Source organism: Phoenix dactylifera, chromosome 18 (assembly GCF_051530095.1).
Source record: "Phoenix dactylifera cultivar Ajwa chromosome 18, Ajwa_hap1_PhDact_Kaust_v1.1, whole genome shotgun sequence".
NCBI lineage: Eukaryota > Viridiplantae > Streptophyta > Magnoliopsida > Arecales > Arecaceae > Phoenix > Phoenix dactylifera.
In genome coordinates, this window is record NC_143207.1 from 12,069,624 (window position 1) to 12,096,105 (window position 26,482).

The 26,482-nt window shown below is 38.9% G+C and overlaps 2 protein-coding genes across 2 annotated transcripts; both read left to right on the forward strand.

The window, feature by feature from the left end:
• The first annotated feature begins 8,054 nt into the window (after positions 1 to 8,054).
• LOC103699329 (E3 ubiquitin ligase PQT3-like) lies at positions 8,055 to 21,000 on the forward strand. The gene is made up of 10 exons (XM_088714029.2): positions 8,055 to 9,212; positions 9,330 to 9,457; positions 9,643 to 9,746; positions 18,958 to 19,057; positions 19,284 to 19,365; positions 19,553 to 19,719; positions 19,897 to 19,976; positions 20,381 to 20,446; positions 20,552 to 20,708; positions 20,877 to 21,000. The coding sequence occupies exons 4-10, from the start codon at positions 18,978 to 18,980 to the stop codon at positions 20,935 to 20,937; spliced, it is 693 nt and encodes a 230-aa protein (XP_088570155.1). The 5' UTR covers positions 8,055 to 9,212; positions 9,330 to 9,457; positions 9,643 to 9,746; positions 18,958 to 18,977; the 3' UTR covers positions 20,938 to 21,000.
• LOC149750926 (E3 ubiquitin ligase PQT3-like) lies at positions 20,877 to 26,250 on the forward strand. The gene is made up of 8 exons (XM_088714028.2): positions 20,877 to 20,999; positions 24,025 to 24,124; positions 24,351 to 24,432; positions 24,618 to 24,784; positions 24,962 to 25,041; positions 25,446 to 25,511; positions 25,617 to 25,773; positions 25,943 to 26,250. Exons 1-8 carry the CDS (start codon positions 20,993 to 20,995, stop codon positions 26,001 to 26,003), a joined length of 720 nt encoding a protein of 239 aa, XP_088570154.1. The 5' UTR covers positions 20,877 to 20,992; the 3' UTR covers positions 26,004 to 26,250.
• The last annotated feature ends 232 nt before the right edge of the window (positions 26,251 to 26,482 follow it).

A 26,482-nucleotide genomic window follows, 5' to 3' on the forward strand; every position in this document is an offset into this window, starting at 1 on the left:
ACCCTTTGGGTGGGGGAGGGGGAGCTGCCACTGGCACTCCGTGAGTTAGTATTTTTTGACTTTATTGGGTGTATTCGTACACGTATTGTATGAAAATCCGTTTTCAGCAAAAAAAAAAAAGAACAAAACTACTGTCCCCAACTTCCCAAATTGCCCCTCTGCAGGCCAGGAAACTCTCCACCTCCCTTCCATCAAGAGAGAAGACTCATAGCCAGCTCCTGTTCCCGTTTTATATGGGGCCTTTGCTTCCTTTTGGTCAGCCTCCCGGAGGCCTTCCATTGGCCCAAGGCCTTAGGCGACCGCCTCGATCACCTTGGGCTCGGGCCGGCCCTGGTGCAAAGAAAGAGATACAAAGACTATAGGATAAATTTAATTCTAACTAATTTATACTTTTAAATATTATTTTTAAATTTTTATGTATTAAAAATATAAAATGTTATATACATATTTCTCAATAAACATCCTAATAAACTCATATATATATATATTTATATATATATATATCTTTTTGTATGCATGAAACATGTGTTCTATAGTATGCCGTACGGTTAATGAAACAAATTACCTTGCTTGATGCAACAACAAACGAGAAAAGAAAATTCAGATGCATGAATTAGAAAAAAGTAAGACACAGAATGCAAGCATTTTGATTTATTCTCGAGTCGAATATATCTTGCTCAAGTGATTATTATTTCTAGATAATGTTAAATTTTCTCTCGTGTGCGCATGCATGTTGTATTTTACTTATCAAATTAAAAATCTTGACCAGTCTATATTTTTTTCCCCAATACCTGATGGTACAACGCCGTTTTGGGAGAGATCCCTCTAACCTATGCCTGGAGGACGAGAGTCCGTTGCAGCGCCCTGAAATCTAGCCGTCGTGTGAGCGATCTGAAAAATCAGACAGATAGCGTACTTGGGCTGCAATAACGATGGCAAGAGAAACCATCAATCTTATTAGATGCGTCACTCGGGGTCAATGAGAGTCTGGGCAAGCTGGCATTTACTTTCAAGCCAAACTCAAAATAAGATCTCTACTAGAAAAAAAGTGAAAAAGGGTCGAGAGCTAAACTATCTTCTGAGCTTTTCTTAGTTCTAACCTGATCATCTTCTCCTCCAAGCGAATATTGTGTCATCTTGAATTTGAGTGTGCCAACTTTATTCTTGTCATACCTCGAATTTTGCTTGCACCACTTTTCTCCACCCCCGCTGCCCATGGTCTTTGTCACGCGCAGATTCCAGCTGCCTCTGCCCACCGGCACTTTCCGTATCGCCTTCGAATGTTTATCATAAAAGAGAGGGGTGTAGCACCAGTATCCCATTGCACTGTTGACAGGAGCTTGTCCAGTGGAATCGAATAATTCTTCCTTAGAATCTACATATAGGAATCATCTATAAATGTGGGCTCACTAAAAGTAAAATCTTGCAGTCCAAAGAACGAGCAGGCACCTGGCTGTATATATATATGTTGTGAAGCACTACATAATCAAACCAATATGGGCAAAAGTAGATAATGTGTGTGTTTTTTTTTTTTCGCATCGAGAAAATCACTACGAGATGATTGGCAATCTTGTTTAACTATATCATTTATCCTGCTCACTTATAAAGTTTTCTGATACCCTCTCATGTTGATAAGGTATGGTGTAAATCTGTTTTTTACTCTAATAAAAATAAAAAGTATAAAAAAAAATATCGGTTCTAATAATACATTGTAGCAGTCGCACAAGAACCAGTACCACCACCACCACATGAACCGCTAATTATAGTAGAAGCCGAGCAAGAACCACTACCACCACATAGGGTTTAGGGCAAGCTAGATTAAACTAGACTGATAATTATACCTGTTTCTGCTCTGTTTCCCTTGTAGAGGATTTCTCAGTTATCTAGTCTGCATGTTCCAGCTGGTCGGTCAGGTTACGGTCAAAAATCTCGTAAAGCAAGGATAACTCGGGGATAGAATTGATGTCCCGCATTGCCATCAGCCGGACTTGGGTTACTTCAACTGATGAAGGACCTTCATCATGGAGACGGGAATTAGTTGAGGTACATTCTAGGTTCCTGGGAGCCCAAAGCCATCCCACGCGCTGACACAAGCCTGAATTTCTGCCTATAACGTGATATAAAAATTTCTCTGCGTACCTAGAGACATTTAAGGCAAAGCACGTGGTCTTGGGGGTCGCTTGTGGTTGCTGAATCCAGAACCCAGATACCAAATGAGGCCTCCATTGACTTGATCGCGCGCATACAATTAAGTTTCCTCGGTTCCAGAAGCAGTCGAGCTTTAGGCTAGGCATTATTTTTATACTAGTTTCCCAGAACTTTCCCATTCCTCCAATGAAGTCTTATAACATACAGGGCCTAATGAGGTGCATCCCTACAATATCGAAAAAGAGTAGTTGCCGTTCTAGATGGGGACGATAGACATGTGCCTTGGTGAAGGGCATCCATACAATATCGGAAATTGTAAACAAATTTTAGTTTGGTTCTGGATTTGAGGATGAGGTTTTACATATATACTATATATATACATATATGAATTCATTGTTATGATAACAAATGCACACTTTGGGGCACTCGTCCGAGTAGTTGCACGTCCCAGCGAAATTGCAAATGCTCGACATTGCCAACCAAAAGCATGCAAAGACGCCATTAGGCTTTCCAAAAACTCTAAGCTGAAAGAAACAAACTTTTATATAAAAAAAATAGAGATCGATATATATGTACATATATATATATATATATATATATATATATATATATATATATATATATATATATATATATATATATATATAGAGAGAGAGAGAGAGAGAGAGAGAGAGAGAGAGAGAGAGAGAGAGAGAGAGGATTTTTTGTGATACTGACCGTCGTGGGCTGATACAACGAGAGCTAGTAGGAGAATGCTGACGATGAACAAGGACTGCTTGGCCGCCATCTTTAGAGAAAAATGAGGGGGGGAAAAATATAAGGTGTTTTGGGCCTTTGGCTTTTTGGTGCTGGCATTGGGATTTAAGGATGAAGGGCTCTTTGGAATAGGTCGTAAAAAGGAAAACTATTAATGGTGACATAATAGAAATCCATTTTTGGTAGTTACAGAATGGAAACCCTTTATAGTGTATCTCTACGAAGATTATTGAAAGATTTGCTATTTTTTTTCAGTCTGCATGTGGTCATAAATTGGCATACATGCATACATGCGGGCCACATGAGCCTATCTCAAGATGGGCCGGTGAGCCAAATTAATGAGAGGGCCAGGTCCTCACAACTTAGGATCATTGAATTAGTAACAGAAAATAAAGCTAGAAATGAGTCTGCCTGAGACCTATCAAGCTGGCCTAACATGAGATCAAGCTTTGGGTATGAAAATAATAGAAATAGTGTGTCATGTTTACAACTATCACTAGCTAAAAATATTAGGTCTTAAATGACCACATTTTTTTTCTTGAGCTTCAGTGTAATTCTACTTCTGAGTTTCGGTCGCAGGAACATGCATTTCTTGAAAAGCCTTCCTGGCAGAAGCATAGATCACTTGAACCAGGTTTGTTGGATCCACATTAGTATCAATGCATTCTCAGCAAGAAGCATAGAGAAAACAAACTTCCTGTCCTGTAAAATAGACATAAACTATACCAGGTGTTTGTAAAGAATCCAACATCTGCAAAGTTAATTGCATAAATACATCCCTAACATGTCATCAGTTATTAGTTTACTCTCCTAAAAGGAAGAGAAAAAGTAAAATTAATTGCATTTTATTCAGAAATGTACTCTTAGGGCCTTATGCCATCCCAAACATCATCAACAACATTGCAGTTAAAACTTGGATAATCTAGAAATTCTCAAAGAATTTACAATATCCTTCCCAGATGAACTTAGGGGATGGTCCACACTAGGATACATCATCAACACACTGACGAATTTTGAATTAATTTAACAAGTAAACACAGAATTCTATTATGGTAAAGTTTGGAAAGGGCAAGAAGTGGAGTTTCTAACTTTTTCAGATAAGCATATATTTATATACTAATTATTCTCCAACAGTGTACCTAAACATGTGTTTTTCATCACTAAGCAAAGCATACACAGGAACCAACTCATAATTCGATAGAAGTGAACCCCTAAGATGAAAAGAGCACTTCTATTCAATAGAAACTCAGAAGTCACAAAATATTCCCACTAAAGCAGAGGTTTTTGAAGGTCAGGATACCTGAGTATCTCAACAGTTGTTTGAAGACCTCTAGCTGACTCGGCCGCTGAAATATCAATGTTATCAGCAAGCTCAAACGTTCTGTTGCAATTCCTTTGGAGCATTGTAGCAATGCAGTCAAGATAAGGTTGTTTTAGACTTTTAGATGTTTGGGACTATCAAGCACTTCTGTCCTCTAGCGCAAAATATCCGCCACAACATCACCATGGAGACCTTCTTCCCACGAAGAACTCATTTCTCTCCCTCAACCTCCCTCTTATCATCACCAAAATCCAACGAACAACTTTCTGATTCCTCCAAAATCAAGCCTGGATTTTCACCAGAGGTGTCGCCTTTTTCACCAAATTCAGCAACATCGCCATTGGAGAAGCATTAGATTTGTCGCCAAAACCGGAATTTTTTATCGATTGCAGCCTCACCGGATTCAGAAATCGACGCGCTGTCCGGCTCCACAAAATTAAAGCTAGTGCTTTTGCCATCCTCCTCTCCGGATACCGCCTCGCTGCCGGACAAGAAGAATCTATGGTTCTGGTGGTGGGAGTGGGGAGAATCCATCTGGATGGAATCGGGTTTGGTGGTGGGATTTGGGTTAGAATTTCAGAAAGACATTGGGGATGGAACGGAAGAGGCCTCTGAATCGAGGAGGATCTCAGAAGGAAAACCCTAGCTCCTGTGGATCTCCACATCTCTTTTCTCCTCTATGTGATGTGGAGGCCTGATAAGAGAGAGGGAGGTGGTTTTTAGGGTTTACGGTTTCGTAACCCAAATAACACCGATATTTCTACGTAACGGGCTCCTACGGAACAGTTAATTGTGGATGTTATAGAAATAACAGCTGTTATCTATCCGACTGTAATCAGCCCATTATAACTGAAAATAATGGATGATTACCAAAAAAAAAGTGTTGCATGATAAGATGAAAATAAATATCTTCCGGTAGATATAGAGATTTTATGTTATTGAACACTAGAAATTTTGAATGGCAATTGTTTTTGTTGTTATTTATGAACTGTTATGGTGGGGTAGTGGCTAGATAATGATTGGACTTGTGTACATTTAGCGAGGTCATGATAAATGTAGAACTTTATTCCTTAGGAGCACAAATTTGAAGAACCATCTTAATTGGTATCAACCAAAGGGTTACAGTAGCAAAATATAACATGAACTTCACATGTCATACTTGATTCTACTTTGATGCCTATCTCGCTTGCTAATTAATGACGATCATGCCAACATCAAGGATACTAGCTAGAGCTAGAATCAAGCAGGCTGGGTCAGGCTAGGCCCTTAGTTGAGTATGACTCAAAATTGTCAAAATCTCACCCGAGCCCCAGCCCTATCTTAGCCCAGAACCCAATAAGGTTGACCTGACCCAACTGGGATGAAAGACTAGGCCGACCCAATCCATCCTTGTTGCCCTCGTTGACTCTCATTGTAGCAAGCTGGTTGAGCTCATCGAGAAGGCCCTTACCTTTGAGCGCAACCAACCAGGTAGACCTCACCGCCATGGTCCATCTGGACATGGTGGTCCTCCCCGACAGCGTGATCCACAACATCGAGTGGGAGGTGGAGAAGGTGACCGAAGTAAATACTCATATGGGCTTGCCGATGTCTTTGATGAAGCATAATGGTATGATCACCGAGCTTTATGCAAGGTCGCTTATGCGATCTGGCTCATAGATATTATCTGTTGGTGCTGCAAAGAGTAACTCCCAGCAGCATCTCTCAACCATTCAGATGATTAACTTCTTGATGAAGTGTGTGGATCCAAGGAGTATCTCTCCAAAGCCTCTAGTAAAGTAGTCCATGTCATGGAGCAATGCCAAAGTGATCTTATACCATTTGGCAGGAATGCAGCGTTTGAGGCATTACAAACTGCAAAGATGATAGCTGGACAAAAAGGATCTAAACATGCAATTGTTTCTTTCGAGGATGGCTTTTATATCAAAGCCTGCTTGGAAAGCAATAATGCAAAAGTTGAGTTAGAGTAGTCTGGCGATAGCGAGATGAGTGACACAAACAAGAGAAGTCAGAGGCATTTTCTGGATTTATATAGAGCAGTGCCACAAGCGCGGTAACAAGAGATATTGCCCCTAGTCCTCATGTATGCGAGTTGGAGAATATTGAATTTATTAACTAACTGTGTTATGTTCAGAGAAAATAAAGACTCGCAACGAATTTATTGGTCTTCCAGAATTTCCTACTACAGCTTATAATTGAGGGTTTGTTTGAATAATTGGACTGAAAATTTTATTGGATTCGTGGATTGGGCTAATACAACTAGCAAAATTATAGAATTATGGATTGGGTTAATACAACTAGCAAAATTATAGAATTATAGATTGGGTTAAGCCTATATTCATAAGTATCTAGAAATAGCTTTGGACAGGGCCGGCCCGAGTCCTAGCGCCTAAGGCCTCGGGCCAATGGAAGGCCTCCGGGAGGCTGACCAAAAGGAAGCAAAGGCCCCATATAAAACGGGAACAGGAGCTGGCTACGAGTCTTCTCTCTTGATGGAAGGGAGGTGGAGAGTTTCCTGGCCTGCAGAGGGGCAATTTGGGAAGTTGGGGACAGTAGTTTTGTTCTGGGTGGGGAGAAAGAGAGAGAAGGGATTTGGTTGGCTTGATACACGCGCGTCTGAAGCCACTCTTATCTTTCATCCCTTCTCTTTTTTGGTTTTGGTCTTGGTTTTCCTTCCCTCACATTACTCCTGATCCAGCCGGGCCATCAGGAAGAAAGATAGGGGGATTGGAGATGGACTTCTTGGAGGGTAGAGAAAGAAAAGGGAGGAGGGGGGGGGGGGGGGACTTTTATTAATTAGATGGAGTGAATTTCCCATAATGCCCCTACTTTCTCTCACAGAGATTCTTTCCGGGACAAATTCTTTCCTTTACCTTGACCATGAAGTGCCATGGGATAACCCAAGCATTATCTCAGTTTTTTAATCAATTTTATGGCCCTTCTTTAAGCATAATTACTTTTTCGTGCTTTCATTCAAAAATTATATTAAACTAAAAAAGCTTTTTATCTGTCTTTGTTTCATACATGCATTTTTTAGAAATAATGTACTTGATAACTATCTATTTTTATATCTTTTTTCTAAGTATTTTATATTTATTAAAAAAAATTATTATTAAAAAAAAGGCCTCATTCACTGAATCTGTCTTAGGCCTCCAAATGTATTGGGCTGCCCCTGATTACATTGGTTTACACAAGCTATAAAATATTTCCCATCCTCCTTTATTTTATTCTATTTTATGTTTATCTAGCATTTATTTATTTCCGCGTCTCACTTGCAGTCAAGGGTTGCTTCGTTGAGCACCAAAGTGGAGGCCGGCCAGTCCCATAAGATTTGCCGAGTATCAAAGCACAAAGCAGGAGGTGGTTTAGGAGGTGGCTTGGATGGACAAGCGCACTCATGGAGTTTTGCCTGCCAAAAATCAAAAATATCAAGAGAGCAAGATAACCAAGGGCCTTCAAAATTTGAAACTCGACACTGATAACAAGGCTGGCAAGGAAAAAGAAGTGGATAGATACAAAGAGAAATAAATGATTCGATAAATAATGTTTTTAGGATCTCAAAGATTTGTGGCTTGCAGTGATTGTGTAGCATGATAACACCACAACTTTTGAGAATCTTGTGGTATGTAGAATCGCACATAACCAGGGCCGGCCCAAGCTTAAGCGACCTAGGCCTAAGGCTCCGCCCATAGGAAGGCCCCCGCCCAAACCCGTATCTACACTACATGAGTGAATTGCAGTCGCAGAGCAACGGCTATAATTGCAGTCGCAGAGCAACGGCTCTCGACAAAGACGTGTGAAAAGGAGGGTCAAAGGGTGTGAGTCCGGAGTCGCTGTTCGCCAGTCCCAATCCCATCGCCCACGGCAAAAAGCTATAAACCTACGCCTCTGGCTCCTCTGGCTCTACGCCTCTACCTCTTCAGCTCTCCTGTATCTTCCTCCTCTGCTCCTTGCCTCCTCATCGTCCTCCTCTTCCGCAGTTCTGCTTCACCGTCTTCACCTTCGTCGTGATCAACAAGGGCGTCGGCGAGCGGGCGAGGTCATCTCCGGCCGGCCACCGGGGTTACAACTTACAAGGAGTACCGCCGACCATGGCTAGTCCTCAGTCCTCACCTCATCGTCCTCCTCTTCTGCTTCTGTGCTTCACCGCACCGTCTTCGCCTTCGTCGTGAGTCCACTCTGTACCATAAATTCTAAATCCCTAATCCTGTTACATATTGGAAATGGAAGATCTCTCCGTGGATTTAGATCTTGTCTCGTTGGAAAATGGAAAGCTGATGTGTTTGGAGTATAGCTTAGAGCCTCAGATCGTTCGAGCTTTAGCTTTCTTGATGGTTTTGTTCGGAAATATTTTTTTTGCTTTGGAGAGCCCATGTGAGGCATTTTAATACTCGTTCTCCTGGGAGAGAGAGCTCAGAGAGGTGGGTAGCTGTTGGGAAAGTTTATTCATAGAAAAATAAATGGCATTTATCTCGCATGATATACAATGCTCTCTCTCTCTCTCCCTTTCGCCGAGAGCAGAGGACAACAGTCGAATATCCCTCTCTCTTGGGGGGCTCCATCCACAATGAAAAAAATGGTGATAGATCTGTTCCTCCACTCTCTTCTCCCTTCTCGCCCTTGGACCGTTGTTTTCTTTCTATTTTTTTAGCGTTTTCGGTCGTATTTTTCTTCCTTGAGAACTCTTTTAATCTTCTCTTTTTTTTTTTTTTTTTTTTTTTTTGGTACAACGGCGGCTCACACCCTACGGGTGTGGATACGGCCTGCAAAATCTGAAGCAAGTAAAGCTGAAAGGGATTCCGGCACTGTGTCGGAATCCCTCAAGATAAAATCCCCGATGTGATGAGCCGCATAGGAAGCGACCCAATCAGCTGCACAATTCGCTTCCCTGTAAACATGTGTAGCCTGGAAGGTATCACACGCCTGCAGAAGTCTGCGAACGTCCAGAAGCAGCGGTCTGCCCTCACCTGCACGATCTCGCTTCCCTGTAATCTTCTCTTTTCTGTCTTTGTTTTGTACTGGTTTTTATATGTATCATTGTTTCCCTTTGTAAATTAGATTGTTTTAGTTTTTTCTATTCGTTCTCTATTTCTATCACTTATAGAGCGTCGAGGTTGTGAATCCAAAGGCGTACCCTTTGGCCGATGCTCAGCTGATGATAACCATACTGTATCTCCGATCTCGTCCAGCAAGCAGCGAACTAAAAGCAGCTCAAGAAGAAAACTAATGAAGGTTGCCACTCTCGCCCATATATATATATACACAAACATCCCTCTGCTTCTCTCTCTGTTGCTTTTCTTTAAAAAGTCTGAATTTTGATGCATCGGGAAGGAAAAAGTTTGCATTTTTGATTTTTTTCGGCTACTTATATTTATGTTGAACATCTATATTTGGGTTTTAATTCTTTGACTGCACAGTGACGAAGACTCTGAACAGGGGCATCTCCGAGTTTGTTGTGATGGCGGTGGATACAGAGCCACTTGAAATTCTTCTACATCTTCCTCTGCTTGCACAGGATAAGGTATGTATTTTCTCTGATAGCTTATTAATTGAAGATTATTGTCCTTGCTGCTGCTGTTAGTTTTTCATTCTGTGCCTGTATGTGAGAGTTGAGGTGTGAAGTGAGGATGGCGCCAACACTAGTGATAGCATAAGCTTTTATTAGAAAAATAAGTTTCTACCCTTCTTAGTAACTTCAAATGGTTGGTAAATAGACGGTTCCTAAAGTATATTGCACTTATTAAAATTTTTTTATTATTTAAAATAAAAAATAAAAAAAGGCCTTTCTTAGCAAGTTCGCCTTAGGCCTCCAAATGCATTGGGCCGCCCCTGCATATAATGAGGCAATGTGGTCTTTATCTTTGAAGTTTGGCATAACCGTTTATGGTAGGTTGTGAAAATTAAATTATATGCTTTGGTTATAGGGTGGAAATGGCCTGACTTTGCACGCTTTGAAGATCTTAGATTGCTAATAGAGGATAGCAGAACGAAGTGTTAGTTTGGAATTATCAAGGAAGTTTTAAGAAGCAAAAAATTTTGGAAAATCCAAACAAACTATGTGGAATATAGGCTCACTTGCAATATATGGAATGCCAATTACAACAAGAAAAACAAAATCAAGTTTAGAGCAAAATTGATATATACAAGAAAACTAAAACAAATAATATAAAATTCTATTTTAGTGGGCAAATGAGGAAATATTAGTATTATCAGTAAGATATGTAGCTTGTTAGTTAAGGAGGGAGAAAACATAAAAAAAAGGGGCCTTTTGGCTCTTCGGTTTTTCTAAAAAAAATATTATTTAACGTTTTCAATGCTCATTAGAGTAAGATATCTTTTTTAATCTCTAATTTTTATGTCAGCAGATTTTTTTTTCCTCGATAAGTAGTAGCTGAGCAATTTTTCTTAATATTCTTAATATAATTACAAATGGCCAATAATTTTAGCTAGGTGGATTAGGAAGCATCTTAATTGCAATGCGTGTAGCCATTTTTTATTTACACGGAGTATAGATGCGTGTGCCTGCTCCCCAAATATTAGTATCTCTCCCAAAGAGAAATAAACCCTGCAGTTAAGAATACCTGGTGGATCATTTTGAAGTAATATTTATTAAGAAAACATAGAACCCTCACGGAGTCCAAAATAATCCTCAAATCTTTTCCTGACGTGCATTATACGTTCAAATAAAATTAGATGGGAGAAACAATATGCTTCTATTTATTAAATTCACTCTCTTGACTAAGATGACCTTATGAATTTGTTATATGAAAATTGCCTTCAAGCCGAATCTTGTAGCAAAACTCTTCAACGCCACATGCTTTATATTAAAATTCTTGAAGGCAATTGGTGGAAGTACATAAGATTTCCAATCCGTGAAAAGGAGGAGCTATTATTGGCACGTGCTCTCATATTTTCCTGGCAATAAATACAGATACCTGGCTACTTTAGTATGGGAGGCAAATACATGATGTATGTACCAAGGCCATTTGCCCATTCTGAATCTGGACATCACTGAACTCTGAAGCTCTTGCAGTTTTAACTCATTATTAAAAATGTCAAGAAAAGGGACACTCCAGTTCCCCACTACGTCTCTTTGAACATGAAATCCTGCTCTTGGAAAATCGCAATTTTGTGCCAAATTGCTTCAATTGTACTTCTGTTAGCATGAAAACATATATTTCAAGGGGAATCGTGTTTTTCATTGTTGTAGGCTACTGTCTAACCCAGTAGAGATGGATCAGATGAGACCATTAACACATGATCTTAAAGGACGAGCATATTACTTACATTTCTTGAGATGCAGATTGTTAAAAGTGCTTTCCCAACTGTGAAATTTCTAGTAGGATTAATTTTCTTTGCACCTAGTGATGCAAGTATGACCTCATAGAGTGGTTGTTGAAGTTTGATGTGCAAGCTTGTTAGATCAGAATGAGTTCCAGTTCATGGTTCACGAACTATTTCTTTTCTTGTGACTTTCTTATGCAAATGTTACTTTTCTCGTAAGCGTTCAATATGCAACCATATGCATGATCTTTCAGGTCGATTACTCTAACTAGCCCCCCATAAGTCCATTAAACAACTTGTATATATAAAACAACTAGGCTACATATGATTTCGTGTCTGTAGAAGATTAGAAGCTCTCCAATCCTAGCAGACAACCAGACCCTTACTGCTACCCTTGAATGAAAATTAAGGAAAAGCTGGTGGCGAAATGTGTTCGAGTGGCGAAAACCAACCTACCTTCCTTTTTGGCCAGATTGAATGGTTGGACTTCTTGCTTGCCAGTGTAGATTTCTGATTTTCTCAGATAGGTCTTTTTCTCCAACCTATCTAAATGCAGTGGAAGTACCATTTGGTGTCTTCCAGCAAATTACGCAGATGAATAACAATTCCATTTCTGTATGAAAAGAGCTGATATACAGTGGAAGTATCAATTGGCTTCTTGCTGGTTAGTCAATGTCTCCAGGCGAAGGGCTTCATAAGGTACCTTAAAGTGTAAGGTTATTTCCACTCTCCATTAAATAAATCTTAATGCAGATTCAAGGTTATGCCCAAGCTTATGTCTTATGGTAGTATCTTATAGCTTACTAGGATCTATTCCAAAATTTCTTATAGCATAACCTAAAGCGTAAGGTTATTCCCTAAGAATTTTTCCTATTACTTTTTAATGTAAGTACAAGTGGCCAATAATTTTAGTTGGGTGGATTGTGAGGCATCTTAATTACATTAGTCTCTCTAACATACAAAAATAAATTCCTATCTGTAAAGTATACCTGGTAGAAAATTTTAAAATAATATTCAATAAAAAAGATATAGTGTAAGGCCTGGCCCATTGCTAAAATAGGTCCAACAAAAAAAGTAGGGGGGAGCCTCCATTGCCTATAAGCCGAGCTTCTACCCTCTCGAGGGGTCAGTGGTTCGTCGTTGCCAGAAAGAAGAAAAAAAAAGATTCGCTCTCGCTCAACCATCATTTTTCCTCGCTGTCATTCTTCTCAGGGCCTCGCCGGAGTTGTGCTACCACACCCCTACCTCTCCTGACCTCATCGTTCATCGAGCCATCGTTGCCAGCCGAGATCTCATCATGAGATCATCGAACTTGGAAACGGGAGCAAATCCCCTATTTTTGTGATCTACCCCTTCTTACTTTGATATTTTTTATGATGGCCAGTCGGACCTTCGGCCAAGTCTTCATGGGACTCTCCTTGACCCGCATGGTGGAACTTCGACCGCCGGCGAGTGATTTGAGCTGAGTGAGGCTCCGGTTCATGTTTTAGGCTGACCATTGTATTGTTTTTCTATTCTCTTTCTTCCACCTTGTCATTACCGCTGTCTCTGCCGCCATCGCAGCCTCACTGGAGGCTGAGCCTGTGGCAGGTGCTAGTTGCCACTGATGCCGGCTCTCTTCCACCCTAGTTCAAGTTACCAAACCTTCCCTATTTAGACTTCATTCACTGCTGACCAACACAGTCGTTGATGTTGTTGTGGTTGTCACCAGTGGCCAGACATTAGGCCAACGATGATGCAGCCGATCGCCAGTGTCGCCTCCATCTAGATCAACCTCTAACCTCCCTATTTTGAGAAAGAAGGAAAGAGTTTCCACTTTTCTTTCTCTTTTCTATCTCTTCCTTTCTCTCTTGTCTTCCTCTCTCTTTTGTTTGCTTCTAAGCGGATCCAGTAGAGAATCCTTCTCCCTCTTTTGTTCCTCTCCATGTTCTTTGGTCAACCTTGTAGACAGTCTTAGAGCACCATTGTTGTGATTGCCTTGAGTAGCTATGCAGCATGTCAGCCCCCACCGCAGCACTTGCCAAGCACAGTTTAATTTCATCATCATTAATCTTTCTTGAGCTATCTATACTATAGTCTGACTCTAGGTTTATAATTGGACTAGTGAGATTACCTAGATCAGATCAACCGGAGTCGTCTGATGTTACTACCTAACTGGCCATGTCTTTCCTCCACTCCGACCTTCGTCGGTTATCTAAAAATATGACATGTTACATTTGCTTTGATCAGAGACCGATTTCTTGATCAGATGAATTGGGATACATTATGCTGACCGAATCTGACTACTCGCCACCGCCACCCGACCGGCCTCATTTTTCTTCATATGCATATCTACTTTATGGTCAGCCTTGGTTATGTATGGGGGTGCAGTCATTCAAACAAGAAGAAGAACAAAAGAATTTTATACTCTAGTTCTTCAATCAAGGTAGAACCCTAATTTCTTATTTATTTATTTAATCTCAAATTAGGTAGGAAAGAAAAATTAGATTTAACTGTAATTTAGATATTAGAGCTCCGAAATAGGAAACTAACAATGATTGATTTATTTCTTATACTAATGTTTGGTCAAGGACGGGTTGGATTTATACAGATTGATTGGGGGTGCAGTCATTCAAACAAGAAGAAGAACAAAAGAATTTTATACTCTAGTTCTTCAATCAAGGTAGAACCCTAATTTCTTATTTATTTATTTAATCTCAAATTAGGTAGGAAAGAAAAATTAGATTTAAGAGTAATTTAGATATTAGAGCTCCAAAATAGGAAACTAACAATGATTGATTTATTTCTTATATTAATGTTTGGTCAAGGACGGGTTGGATTTATACTGATTGATTGGTTTGTATCGCTGGGTTTATATCGTGAGATTTGCATCAACAAATTTTGTTTTGTATGAGATATGTTTTATTTGATTTTCAGATATGAACATATTTATGTGTTATTATATATGGATATCAGCTATTGAAGTTATAATTATATAAATTCTAATTCATATTATTTTGAAATTATGAGAAATACATTATTTAATTAGAGTTGATTTGACAAGAATAACGTATAAAATCAGATAGATAAGAAGCGGTTTGGACTAACTCGTCATGTGGATAGCCTTCACGGGGTTATGTGTGGGACGGCCTCAATGAGCTTATGCATGAGATGGCCTCCATAAGCTTATACGTAGAACAGCCTCCACAAGCTTATACGTGGGGTAGCCTCCACGAGCTTATGCATAAAAACTTTGTTTATCAGTCATGGACTCAGACATGATCTTGGTTAGTCCAAAGCTGGAAAGTAAATTATTATAGAACCTAGAATTGAGATAATAAGAAATGGATGATAAGACATATGAAACCAATGCTAAATAAAATGTTTTGGTTGTTGGTATTTGTGATATATATATCCCTTTTGATAAGCCAAATATTTGATGTATGTTTATGCAGATATTTGTCAGTTTAATTGAGTGATACTGAATGTTTGAAAAGAGGTACCATAATTTATGTTTTCATTTTGATATCGTTTATTACTATTCTCAAATTATAATATTATATTGGTACAGATGGGCAGAGAATCTTACTAGGCTGTAAAGCTCACACTAACTTTTTTCTTTTCTTTTTAGAGTTGCAGAATTCTTAGTACTTGGTTATGGTTAGGATCATGGGTGAAATGATAAATAGGTTGATACCAGTTAGATGATTGAATTTTGAAATTGTACAAGTTTATTACTTGTTATGAATCGAGATCATTATTATTTACTAATATTGAGGTTGCAATGAATCTTCAAGCTTTACATGTTCTGAAGAGCCTTGTCCTAAGGAGTATGCAAGTTGTGTCATGTGGTCGACCTGGATGATAGGTTTGGAGCATGATAGAAGTGGTGTCAGAGCATAGATTTAAGATCACTAGGGACTGTGACAAAAGTTGTATTAGAGCTTAAGGTTATGATCACTAGGGATATGACAAAAGTAACAGAATAGATTCAGAGCCTAGGTTTAGGATCGCTAGGTATTGTGATAACATTTATGCATGGGGTTTGGCAAACGATGAGTACTGAAGGGCTAGATGATATATGTTTCTAATTTCAATAAGTGGGTTGACCTAAGATGAGTGCAAGAGGTTTTGGCTATGGATTATAGTGTTACATTAGTAGGTTAATTATGCCATATGTACTTATTCAATCGTCATTTAAGTGATTTGGAATCCCAAACTTGATGCGGGTGCAAACCATGATAACGTTCTTGTTCTATTATTAATTGTTCGGTTGCAAATTTTGGATTTATTAGCAAGAAGTTGTGAGGCAATAACCTCTAATGAAACTATATGTAGATCACGTATTCTAGTTTATCGCCTAAGAAAGAGTTTCATAGTATTAAAGTGGAATTTGTATGTGGATCTTTCATAGTACTAAAGTGAACTAAGAAAGATTTTCAAAAAGGAGTGTTCTTCGTGGTTGAATCTATATGTGGATTATATAGGTAATTGGCATTTTTGGATACTATAAATAGGTATATTTCTATTAATAGATTTTATTTTATTTTATTTTTAAGGTTATAGAGCATTCATATTGGTGGAAAACACTAGTAATTTGAATTTTTATGTTTGGATTGGGCTACTAAATCTTTTTCATAATTATTGGAGACAATTGAATGTGCTAAAGCAAACTCAAATCTAGGTTTATAATTCGATCAAGAATTTGTCATTGTTGATGAAGCCACTAGTAAAATATAATAATGAGTATAGACTTTGGTTATGAGCCGCTTAGATAAGTTATTACATATATCATTGCTACATTAATACTATTATAACTGTTGATGGTTGTGCTATTTGATGAATGGTTAGGAGGTTTCAAAGAAACATGATTTTTGGTTTCTTAATGTATATCATGATCAATGTTATGTATTCTTAATTTAGAATGTCCATTATCGACTTTGAGTTGGTAAAACAAAAGATCTTGATCCTTTCAAAAGGAGAGTAGACAAACACTCAATCTACAATTCTTCTTCTTCTTCTTTCATCTCTATCATCATGGTCTACAGTTCCATTGATTCTTTATAAATGTTCATTCTTCCAAGCATTTATTAGTTATAATAGTTCTTACATGTCTTGCTTCAAGCTAAAATAGGCTTGTTTTATGTACAAGTCATGATTAGACAAAATTGTTTAGACTCAATAAAATAATGAACTCATACTTTTGATTACAATATCTAACCAATTGAACTAAACCTACCAATAAAGAAGGATTCTAAATTTTGAATTTTTTTTATGAGTGGAATGACTTGATAAAGATGATCTCTGTAGACATAATAAGTGGTCAGCAAATTCACTACATGTGGGGCTCTATCTAAATATGCATTATGTTTTGCCTTATAATCCAAGTTGATCAACCCAAGCCCAAGCATACTTTTGAGGCTCGATAAACTATTTTTCGAGTTTAAAATGGTGAAGGAGATTTCTTCTTCGTATTTTTGTTGGTTGGGGGGGGGGGGGTTTGTGATGGTGTGAGGCAACATGCTTTTGTGGTAAGTTTTATAATACATAGCAAAGCATGTTGAGAAACATGTATAATTCATTTGTTTTTGTTGTTGTTGTTTGTGAGGGCATGCCATCCACATTTAGTCATGCACAACATGCATAATTCATATGACTCGGTGTGCATGGATCTTAGAAAGCATCAAAAGAGCAATTATTTTATGTATGGGAAATGCCTCATTCACCCACCAAGTCATTACAATAACCCGATGTCGTGCTTTACTAATCCAACACTTTTGACTTGCATGAAACTAGTACTCTTGCAATACCAAAGCATGCAATGTTGTCATGCCAATATACATGACCTTGATGTTCACAACTTTTTGCCAAACTTGGTGTCGCAGATAATAGTCATTGGCTTTACAACCAAATGCAATTCAATAACACAACTACAAATACTTACAATCCAATAGAACATAATGGATTGCCAAACCAAGTGACAACATGAGTCCTCTATTCCTTCTTCTAATCTAAAGTTGAAACCCTAATCATCTCAGAGTCCCATCTAAACTCCTGCAAGACCCAGCCCAAATGGAAAAGGACAAGGAGGCCTGCATCTCCATTCCAGTGGCCTCTATTCTCTACCATTTTGCTCTGGGCCCCACCTCTTTGGTAAAGTAAGGATTTTTTTTTTTGGTGAAAAATTAAGGTAAGCCTGCCGCCGGGATGCTCTATAAAGGAAACCGGATTCCCTCTTTCCGCTCCCCACCTCTTCATCTCCGAGCGCTGGAGAAATAGAGGGGGAGGATCGGGGAATCCCTAACCCTAACCCCTTTTTTTAACTCCCCATCCTCTCTCTTCGATCTGATTCCACCCCTTAAATCTGTCCATCGCTTTGAGTTCTCTACGGATCCTTCCCCGGTTGATCCATCCAGGTCCCTCTGCCGTTCGATTTGGGGTTCTCTCGATCGTAGAAGCCGTCGTTTCTTCGTTCTCTTCTCGATTTTCCCGGTTGGAGTGGTTGTTCGGGGGATCCTCGGATGCGCCGCGGCTTCGGGCGATTCTGCTCTGGCGATGACGGTCTAGTGAGCTCGGATCCAATCTCTCCTCCTCCGGCTGAATCCCTTTGATCGAAGGGGTTTTTCTTTTCGCGGAAGCCTCTCTCCTCTTGTAGCGGCTGGGGGCGTTCGGCGATCTTGGGGATTTATCTGCGGATCGTGGCTCTTTGCTGTTGGGATCGCTGTTCTATTCGTTCGGAACGTAAAGGGGTCGGCGGAGAACTCATCTCGAGCTCTTCCTCTTTTCCCTTCCGGAAAGATCGTTTCTTGATGGGATAATTGAGCGTTATCGACATCAAGGATTGCTTGTATCAGGCCTTAATATCAGGCCTGCTTTTTAATTTTCGGCCTTTTAAATTCAGTTTGCTGCTTTTTTCCGGGCAATTTGTTCATTGTGGTCGAGCTGGTCTGCAATTAGATCAGAGGAAGTCCGGAAAGGGAAAAAAAAATAATGGTTGTGTATTATAAGTTTAAAAGTGCAAAATATTACGAATCTATTCTAATTGAGGGTCAATTCATATCTGTTGCCAATTTGAAAGAACGAATTTTTGAATCCAAGCATTTGGGAAGGGGTACCGATTTTGACCTCATGGTCTCCAATGCGCAGACTAATGAAGGTTGGTTCTTCTTCTAGACTAGGTTCTCTTGATTGGTTTATTCATGCAGTTTACTTGTAGGAGGATAGTTTAGTTCATTCAGAATTAATTGTCATTAGACTAAAAACTAATAAAAAAAAGGATTGATTGGAGTATTTTTAGATAATTGTGCTTGAAAAATTAAGAGATAAGGGGTAATGGAGTTGGGGTGAGATTGTGGCTACTGTTCGATTGATAGTGTGTCTGTTGAGTTACTTTGCTGGGAGCACTGTGGGTTGCTCTAATCTCACTCTGGATTTTTATAGACTCTGTGTTCTTCCATTTTCGGTTTCAGAATATGCAGACGAAGCTGCTATGATACCCAAAAATACATCAGTATTGATTTGTCGCATCCCAGGACGGCCATGGAAGCCCATTGTTACGGAACGAGATGAGTACTATCTCACACTCTGAATCTTGAGCATTTGATGAGCTCTTCTATTTGCATTTACATTATGCTTTTGCTAATGATTTGTAGATTTGGTTATGTGGGAGGGATGTAGTGTTACTGAAATATTTTGAAACTTTATTAGGATCAAATTTTGTAAGATAAAAATTGAGACAATGTTGATGACTTTCCTGACTGGATTTTGATATTGAAAGTTTGCATTCCATCTGCAGGACAAAAGTTGTAGAGGATAAGTTAGAAGATCTTCCACCAGCAAGTAACACTTTGGTTGGCGACCCATCTACCATGAAATATGTAAGACTAATAATTTTTGAATATGATTCTCTAGGTGCTTAATTTTTTTTTTTTTCATTCTGAATTGGTGCCAGCCACCATTATTATCTTAATTCTTGAGTGGATAATGGGTGTATCTTTCCTGAACGTTCTCATCTTTGATTGATGGCAAGGATATTGATAATACACATTCAATCACATTTTGCAGCCTGAAGAATCTGAATGGGATGAGTTTGGTAATGATTTGTATGCTATTCCAGAAGTCCTTCCTGCTCAGTCAAGCTGTTCAGTGGTAGATGTTTCTCCTGCAAATAAGGTTGATGAGGATAGCAAGATTAAGGCTTTAATTGACACACCTGCCCTTGACTGGAATCAGTGAGACATTTAATTGGATCATTGATATTTCTTATATTTCAGTGGTTTTATTTTTTAGAAATTAAAAAGTTTAGAGAAGTTCGAGAGAATGGAGTAGCAATAGCAGTCACATTTTGTTTACCAATGAGGAATCATTTATAACATAATGTTTTTCACTGGGTCAATGTAACTTTGCAGTCAAACACAAGAAGGTTATGGTGCTGGAAGAGGCTTTGGTAGGGGAATGGGTGGGAGGATGATGGCTGGTCGTGGTTTTGGTAAGCCCATGAACACTTGTAGAACTCTTCATGCTTGTCTCTTTTCCCGTCTTTGTATAGCTTTTTATTCTTGTGTCATTTTCCTTCTTTGACTGTCTTACACTCAGAGCCTCACAATAACATTAACTTTTTAAATTGAACTAGGATTTGGTTAATTGCATCTTTATATATGTATATTCCTCTAAAAGTAGCATATACTCTCTTGGTTCCTGTATATGTTTGTGATGATAGGGATTCCACAAATGCATTTTAGGATTAAAACATTTGCTATCCATTCTTTTGTAGACTTTTTGTTGCAAGAGCAGTCAAATTCTTAGTTTTATGATATATGTTGCATGTATCACTTTATTTTATCTTCCCATTTTCCTGGATACTGACATTTTCATTTTTCTCATTAAATTAAGGCCGAGGTGGGCTGGAGCGAAGGACACCTCCAGCAGGCTATGTTTGTCATAGATGCAAAGTGCCAGGTACGTTTATAATATGTTGACTAATGAGGTCATTGTAATTAATTGTTTTCAGCATTTGCGAGCGCCAGTTAATGTATGTTAAGAGTTTTTTTTAATTTTATTCAGGTAATTTTATCCAGCACTGCCCCACAAATGGTGATCCAAGTTATGATGTTAAAAGGGTGAGACCCCCAACTGGCATTCCTAAATCAATGTTAATGGCAACTCCTGATGGTTCCTATGCATTGCCTGGTGGTGCTGTTGCTGTTCTTAAGCCAAATGAGTAAGTTGATGACTTCATGCAATGTTCCTTGTTATTACAGAATTGTGATAGATATGACAGCTGATGACCAACTCTTTTTTTTGTCATAGTTCTCTTGATTTTATATGCATAGTTCACTTATAGCATATGGGAAAGCTGCATAAATTGAAAAAAATATACATTTTGCAGGGATCTGTCCGATTTAGGCATCGTGGGTATGAACCAGGGGCATGGATATTTGACCAGGTAAGAATTTGAGGCTAAGAAAGCTGATCTAAGATGGAAGCGTGAAATGGGCCGACTCAATGAAAGGTAATTCAAATGGTTACTCTTTAGTTCTGTTTTTTTTTTTTCATTTTTCTGAATTTGTTGATGTTTTTGCAATGCCAAACTGAAGTGTTGCTTAATGTGTATATACACACACGGACGCACGCACACGCATTTGCGCACATGAACAAGATAACTGTGTTAGGCAGCTGAGGAGATTTCAGCTTCTAGGTCCTAGAATGGTGTTTGGTAATTTTATGAAAATTATGCTGTGGAATTTATGTGTTCAAGGCTTGCTGTTTGTGGTTTAAATGGAATTGAAAGATAAGAATTTTAATGGTGTTATGCGAAAGCTAATATACACAATGTTACAGCTATAACATTACATGCACATGATACTCCTTGATCTTTTTTTTTCTTTTTCAATTTTAAGTTTCTCGTAGTGGTTTATTTGCTATATTACATGAGAAACTAGTAGTATAATTACTTATCAGATAAGATAAAATAGTTGACCAAAATATGCACATATATTCATAGGCATAGTGTAGATGGATGTAATCATGGGTGAATATTTACAACATGTAGAGAAGAAAGGCAGTTAAAAATAAAATGACATTATGTGGTAGATGCAATAGTTTAGTCTACAGTTCCATTGATTCTTTATAAATGTTCATTCTTCCAAGCATTCATTAGTTATAATAGTTCTTACATGTCTTGCTTCAAGCTAAAATAGGCTTGTTTTATGTACAAGTCATGATTAGACAAAATTGTTTAGACTCAATAAAATAATGAACTCATACTTTTGATTACAATATCGAACCAATTGAACTAAACCTACCAATAAAGAAGGATTCTAAATTTTGAATTTTTTTTATGAGTGGAATGACTTGATAAAGATGATCTCTGTAGACATAATAAGTGGTCAGCAAATTCACTACATGTGGGGCTCTATCTAAATATGCATTATGTTTTGCCTTATAATCCAAGTTGATCAACCCAAGCCCAAGCATACTTTTGAGGCTCGATAAACTATTTTTCGAGTTTAAAATGGTGAAGGAGATTTCTTCTTCGTATTTTTGTTGGTTGGGGGGGGGGGGGGGGTTTGTGATGGTGTGAGGCAACATGCTTTTGTGGTAAGTTTTATAATACATAGCAAAGCATGTTGAGAAACATGTATAATTCATTTGTTTTTGTTGTTGTTGTTTGTGAGGGCATGCCATCCACATTTAGTCATGCACAACATGCATAATTCATATGACTCGGTGTGCATGGATCTTAGAAAGCATCAAAAGAGCAATTATTTTATGTATGGGAAATGCCTCATTCACCCACCAAGTCATTACAATAACCCGATGTCGTGCTTTACTAATCCAACACTTTTGACTTGCATGAAACTAGTACTCTTGCAATACCAAAGCAGGCAATGTTGTCATGCCAATATACATGACCTTGATGTTCACAACTTTTTGCCAAACTTGGTGTCGCAGATAATAGTCATTGGCTTTACAACCAAATGCAATTCAATAACACAACTACAAATACTTACAATCCAATAGAACATAATGGATTGCCAAACCAAGTGACAACATGAGTCCTCTATTCCTTCTTCTAATCTAAAGTTGAAACCCTAATCATCTCAGAGTCCCATCTAAACTCCTGCAAGACCCAGCCCAAATGGAAAAGGACAAGGAGGCCTGCATCTCCATTCCAGTGGCCTCTATTCTCTACCATTTTGCTCTGGGCCCCACCTCTTTGGTAAAGTAAGGATTTTTTTTTTGGTGAAAAATTAAGGTAAGCCTGCCGCCGGGATGCTCTATAAAGGAAACCGGATTCCCTCTTTCCGCTCCCCACCTCTTCATCTCCGAGCGCTGGAGAAATAGAGGGGGAGGATCGGGGAATCCCTAACCCTAACCCCTTTTTTTAACTCCCCATCCTCTCTCTTCGATCCGATTCCACCCCTTAAATCTGTCCATCGCTTTGAGTTCTCTACGGATCCTTCCCCGGTTGATCCATCCAGGTCCCTCTGCCGTTCGATTTGGGGTTCTCTCGATCGTAGAAGCCGTCGTTTCTTCGTTCTCTTCTCGATTTTCCCGGTTGGAGTGGTTGTTCGGGGGATCCTCGGATGCGCCGCGGCTTCGGGCGATTCTGCTCTGGCGATGACGGTCTAGTGAGCTCGGATCCAATCTCTCCTCCTCCGGCTGAATCCCTTTGATCGAAGGGGTTTTTCTTTTCGCGGAAGCCTCTCTCCTCTTGTAGCGGCTGGGGGCGTTCGGCGATCTTGGGGATTTATCTGCGGATCGTGGCTCTTTGCTGTTGGGATCGCTGTTCTATTCGTTCGGAACGTAAAGGGGTCGGCGGAGAACTCATCTCGAGCTCTTCCTCTTTTCCCTTCCGGAAAGATCGTTTCTTGATGGGATAATTGAGCGTTATCGACATCAAGGATTGCTTGTATCAGGCCTTAATATCAGGCCTGCTTTTTAATTTTCGGCCTTTTAAATTCAGTTTGCTGCTTTTTTCCGGGCAATTTGTTCATTGTGGTCGAGCTGGTCTGCAATTAGATCAGAGGAAGGCCGGAAAGGGAAAAAAAAATAATGGCTGTGTATTATAAGTTTAAAAGTGCAAAATATTACGAATCTATTCTAATTGAGGGTCAATTCATATCTGTTGCCAATTTGAAAGAACGAATTTTTGAGTCCAAGCATTTGGGAAGGGGTACCGATTTTGACCTCATGGTCTCCAATGCGCAGACTAATGAAGGTTGGTTCTTCTTCTAGACTAGGTTCTCTTGATTGGTTTATTCATGCAGTTTACTTGTAGGAGGATAGTTTAGTTCATTCAGAATTAATTGTCATTAGACTAAAAACTAATAAAAAAAAGGATTGATTGGAGTATTTTTAGATAATTGTGCTTGAAAAATTAAGAGATAAGGGGTAATGGAGTTGGGGTGAGATTGTGGCTACTGTTCGATTGATAGTGTGTCTGTTGAGTTACTTTGCTGGGAGCACTGTGGGTTGCTCTAATCTCACTCTGGATTTTTATAGACTCTGTGTTCTTCCATTTTCGGTTTCAGAATATGCAGACGAAGCTGCTATGATACCCAAAAATACATCAGTATTGATTTGTCGCATCCCAGGACGGCCATGGAAGCCCATTGTTACGGAACGAGATGAGTACTATCTCACACTCTGAATCTTGAGCATTTGATGAGCTCTTCTATTTGCATTTACATTATGCTTTTGCTAATGATTTTTAGATTTGGTTATGTGGGAGGGATGTAGTGTTACTGAAATATTTTGAAACTTTATTAGGATCAAATTTTGTAAGATAAAAATTGAGACAATGTTGATGACTTTCCTGACTGGATTTTGATATTGAAAGTTTGCATTCCATCTGCAGGACAAAAGTTGTAGAGGATAAGTTAGAAGATCTTCCACCAGCAAGTAACACTTTGGTTGGCGACCCATCTACCATGAAATATGTAAGACTAATAATTTTTGAATATGATTCTCTAGGTGCTTAATTTTTTTTTTTTTTCATTCTGAATTGGTGCCAGCCACCATTATCTTAATTCTTGAGTGGATAATGGGTGTATCTTTCCTGAACGTTCTCATCTTTGATTGATGGCAAGGATATTGATAATACACATTCAATCACATTTTGCAGCCTGAAGAATCTGAATGGGATGAGTTTGGTAATGATTTGTATGCTATTCCAGAAGTCCTTCCTGCTCAGTCAAGCTGTTCAGTGGTAGATGTTTCTCCTGCAAATAAGGTTGATGAGGATAGCAAGATTAAGGCTTTAATTGACACACCTGCCCTTGACTGGAATCAGTGAGACATTTAATTGGATCATTGATATTTCTTATATTTCAGTGGTTTTATTTTTTAGAAATTAAAAAGTTTAGAGAAGTTCGAGAGAATGGAGTAGCAATAGCAGTCACATTTTGTTTACCAATGAGGAATCATTTATAACATAATGTTTTTCACTGGGTCAATGTAACTTTGCAGTCAAACACAAGAAGGTTATGGTGCTGGAAGAGGCTTTGGTAGGGGAATGGGTGGGAGGATGATGGCTGGTCGTGGTTTTGGTAAGCCCATGAACACTTGTAGAACTCTTCATGCTTGTCTCTTTTCCCGTCTTTGTATAGCTTTTTATTCTTGTGTCATTTTCCTTCTTTGACTGTCTTACACTCAGAGCCTCACAATAACATTAACTTTTTAAATTGAACTAGGATTTGGTTAATTGCATCTTTATATATGTATATTCCTCTAAAAGTAGCATATACTCTCTTGGTTCCTGTATATGTTTGTGATGATAGGGATTCCACAAATGCATTTTAGGATTAAAACATTTGCTATCCATTCTTTTGTAGACTTTTTGTTGCAAGAGCAGTCAAATTCTTAGTTTTATGATATATGTTGCATGTATCACTTTATTTTATCTTCCCATTTTCCTGGATACTGACATTTTCATTTTTCTCATTAAATTAAGGCCGAGGTGGGCTGGAGCGAAGGACACCTCCAGCAGGCTATGTTTGTCATAGATGCAAAGTGCCAGGTACGTTTATAATATGTTGACTAATGAGGTCATTGTAATTAATTGTTTTCAGCATTTGCGAGCGCCAGTTAATGTATGTTAAGAGTTTTTTTTAATTTTATTCAGGTAATTTTATCCAGCACTGCCCCACAAATGGTGATCCAAGTTATGATGTTAAAAGGGTGAGACCCCCAACTGGCATTCCTAAATCAATGTTAATGGCAACTCCTGATGGTTCCTATGCATTGCCTGGTGGTGCTGTTGCTGTTCTTAAGCCAAATGAGTAAGTTGATGACTTCATGCAATGTTCCTTGTTATTACAGAATTGTGATAGATATGACAGCTGATGACCAACTCTTTTTTTTTGTCATAGTTCTCTTGATTTTATATGCATAGTTCACTTATAGCATATGGGAAAGCTGCATAAATTGAAAAAAATATACATTTTGCAGGGATCTGTCCGATTTAGGCATCGTGGGTATGAACCAGGGGCATGGATATTTGACCAGGTAAGAATTTGAGGCTAAGAAAGCTGATCTAAGATGGAAGCGTGACAAGGTAGAAGGGTTTTTGCCCTCTTCCTTCTGAAGGTCCTTCATCGGTTGAAGAAACCCGGGTCCGGCTGCTGGCAATGGAAAACGGAGAAGACAGAGACAAGTTATTAGAGCTTTACGAGATCCTTCACCTTCATCTGGCGAATGTCCGGCTGGTAGATGCTGACAAAATCTATGAGGCGTTCCTCTACAAGAAAAATAGAGCAGAAACAGTAATTATCTGTTTCTGCTCTGTTTTTCTTGTAGAGGAATGCCTCATAGATTTTGTCAGCATCTATCAGCCGGACATTCGCCAGATGAAGGTGAAGGATCTCGTAAAGCTCTAATAATTTGTCTCTATCTTCTCCGTTTTTCATTGTCAGCAGTCGGATCCGGATTTCTTCAACCGATAAAGGATCTTCATGTTCAAAGAGCAAAAGTACAATTGAAGCGAACGCG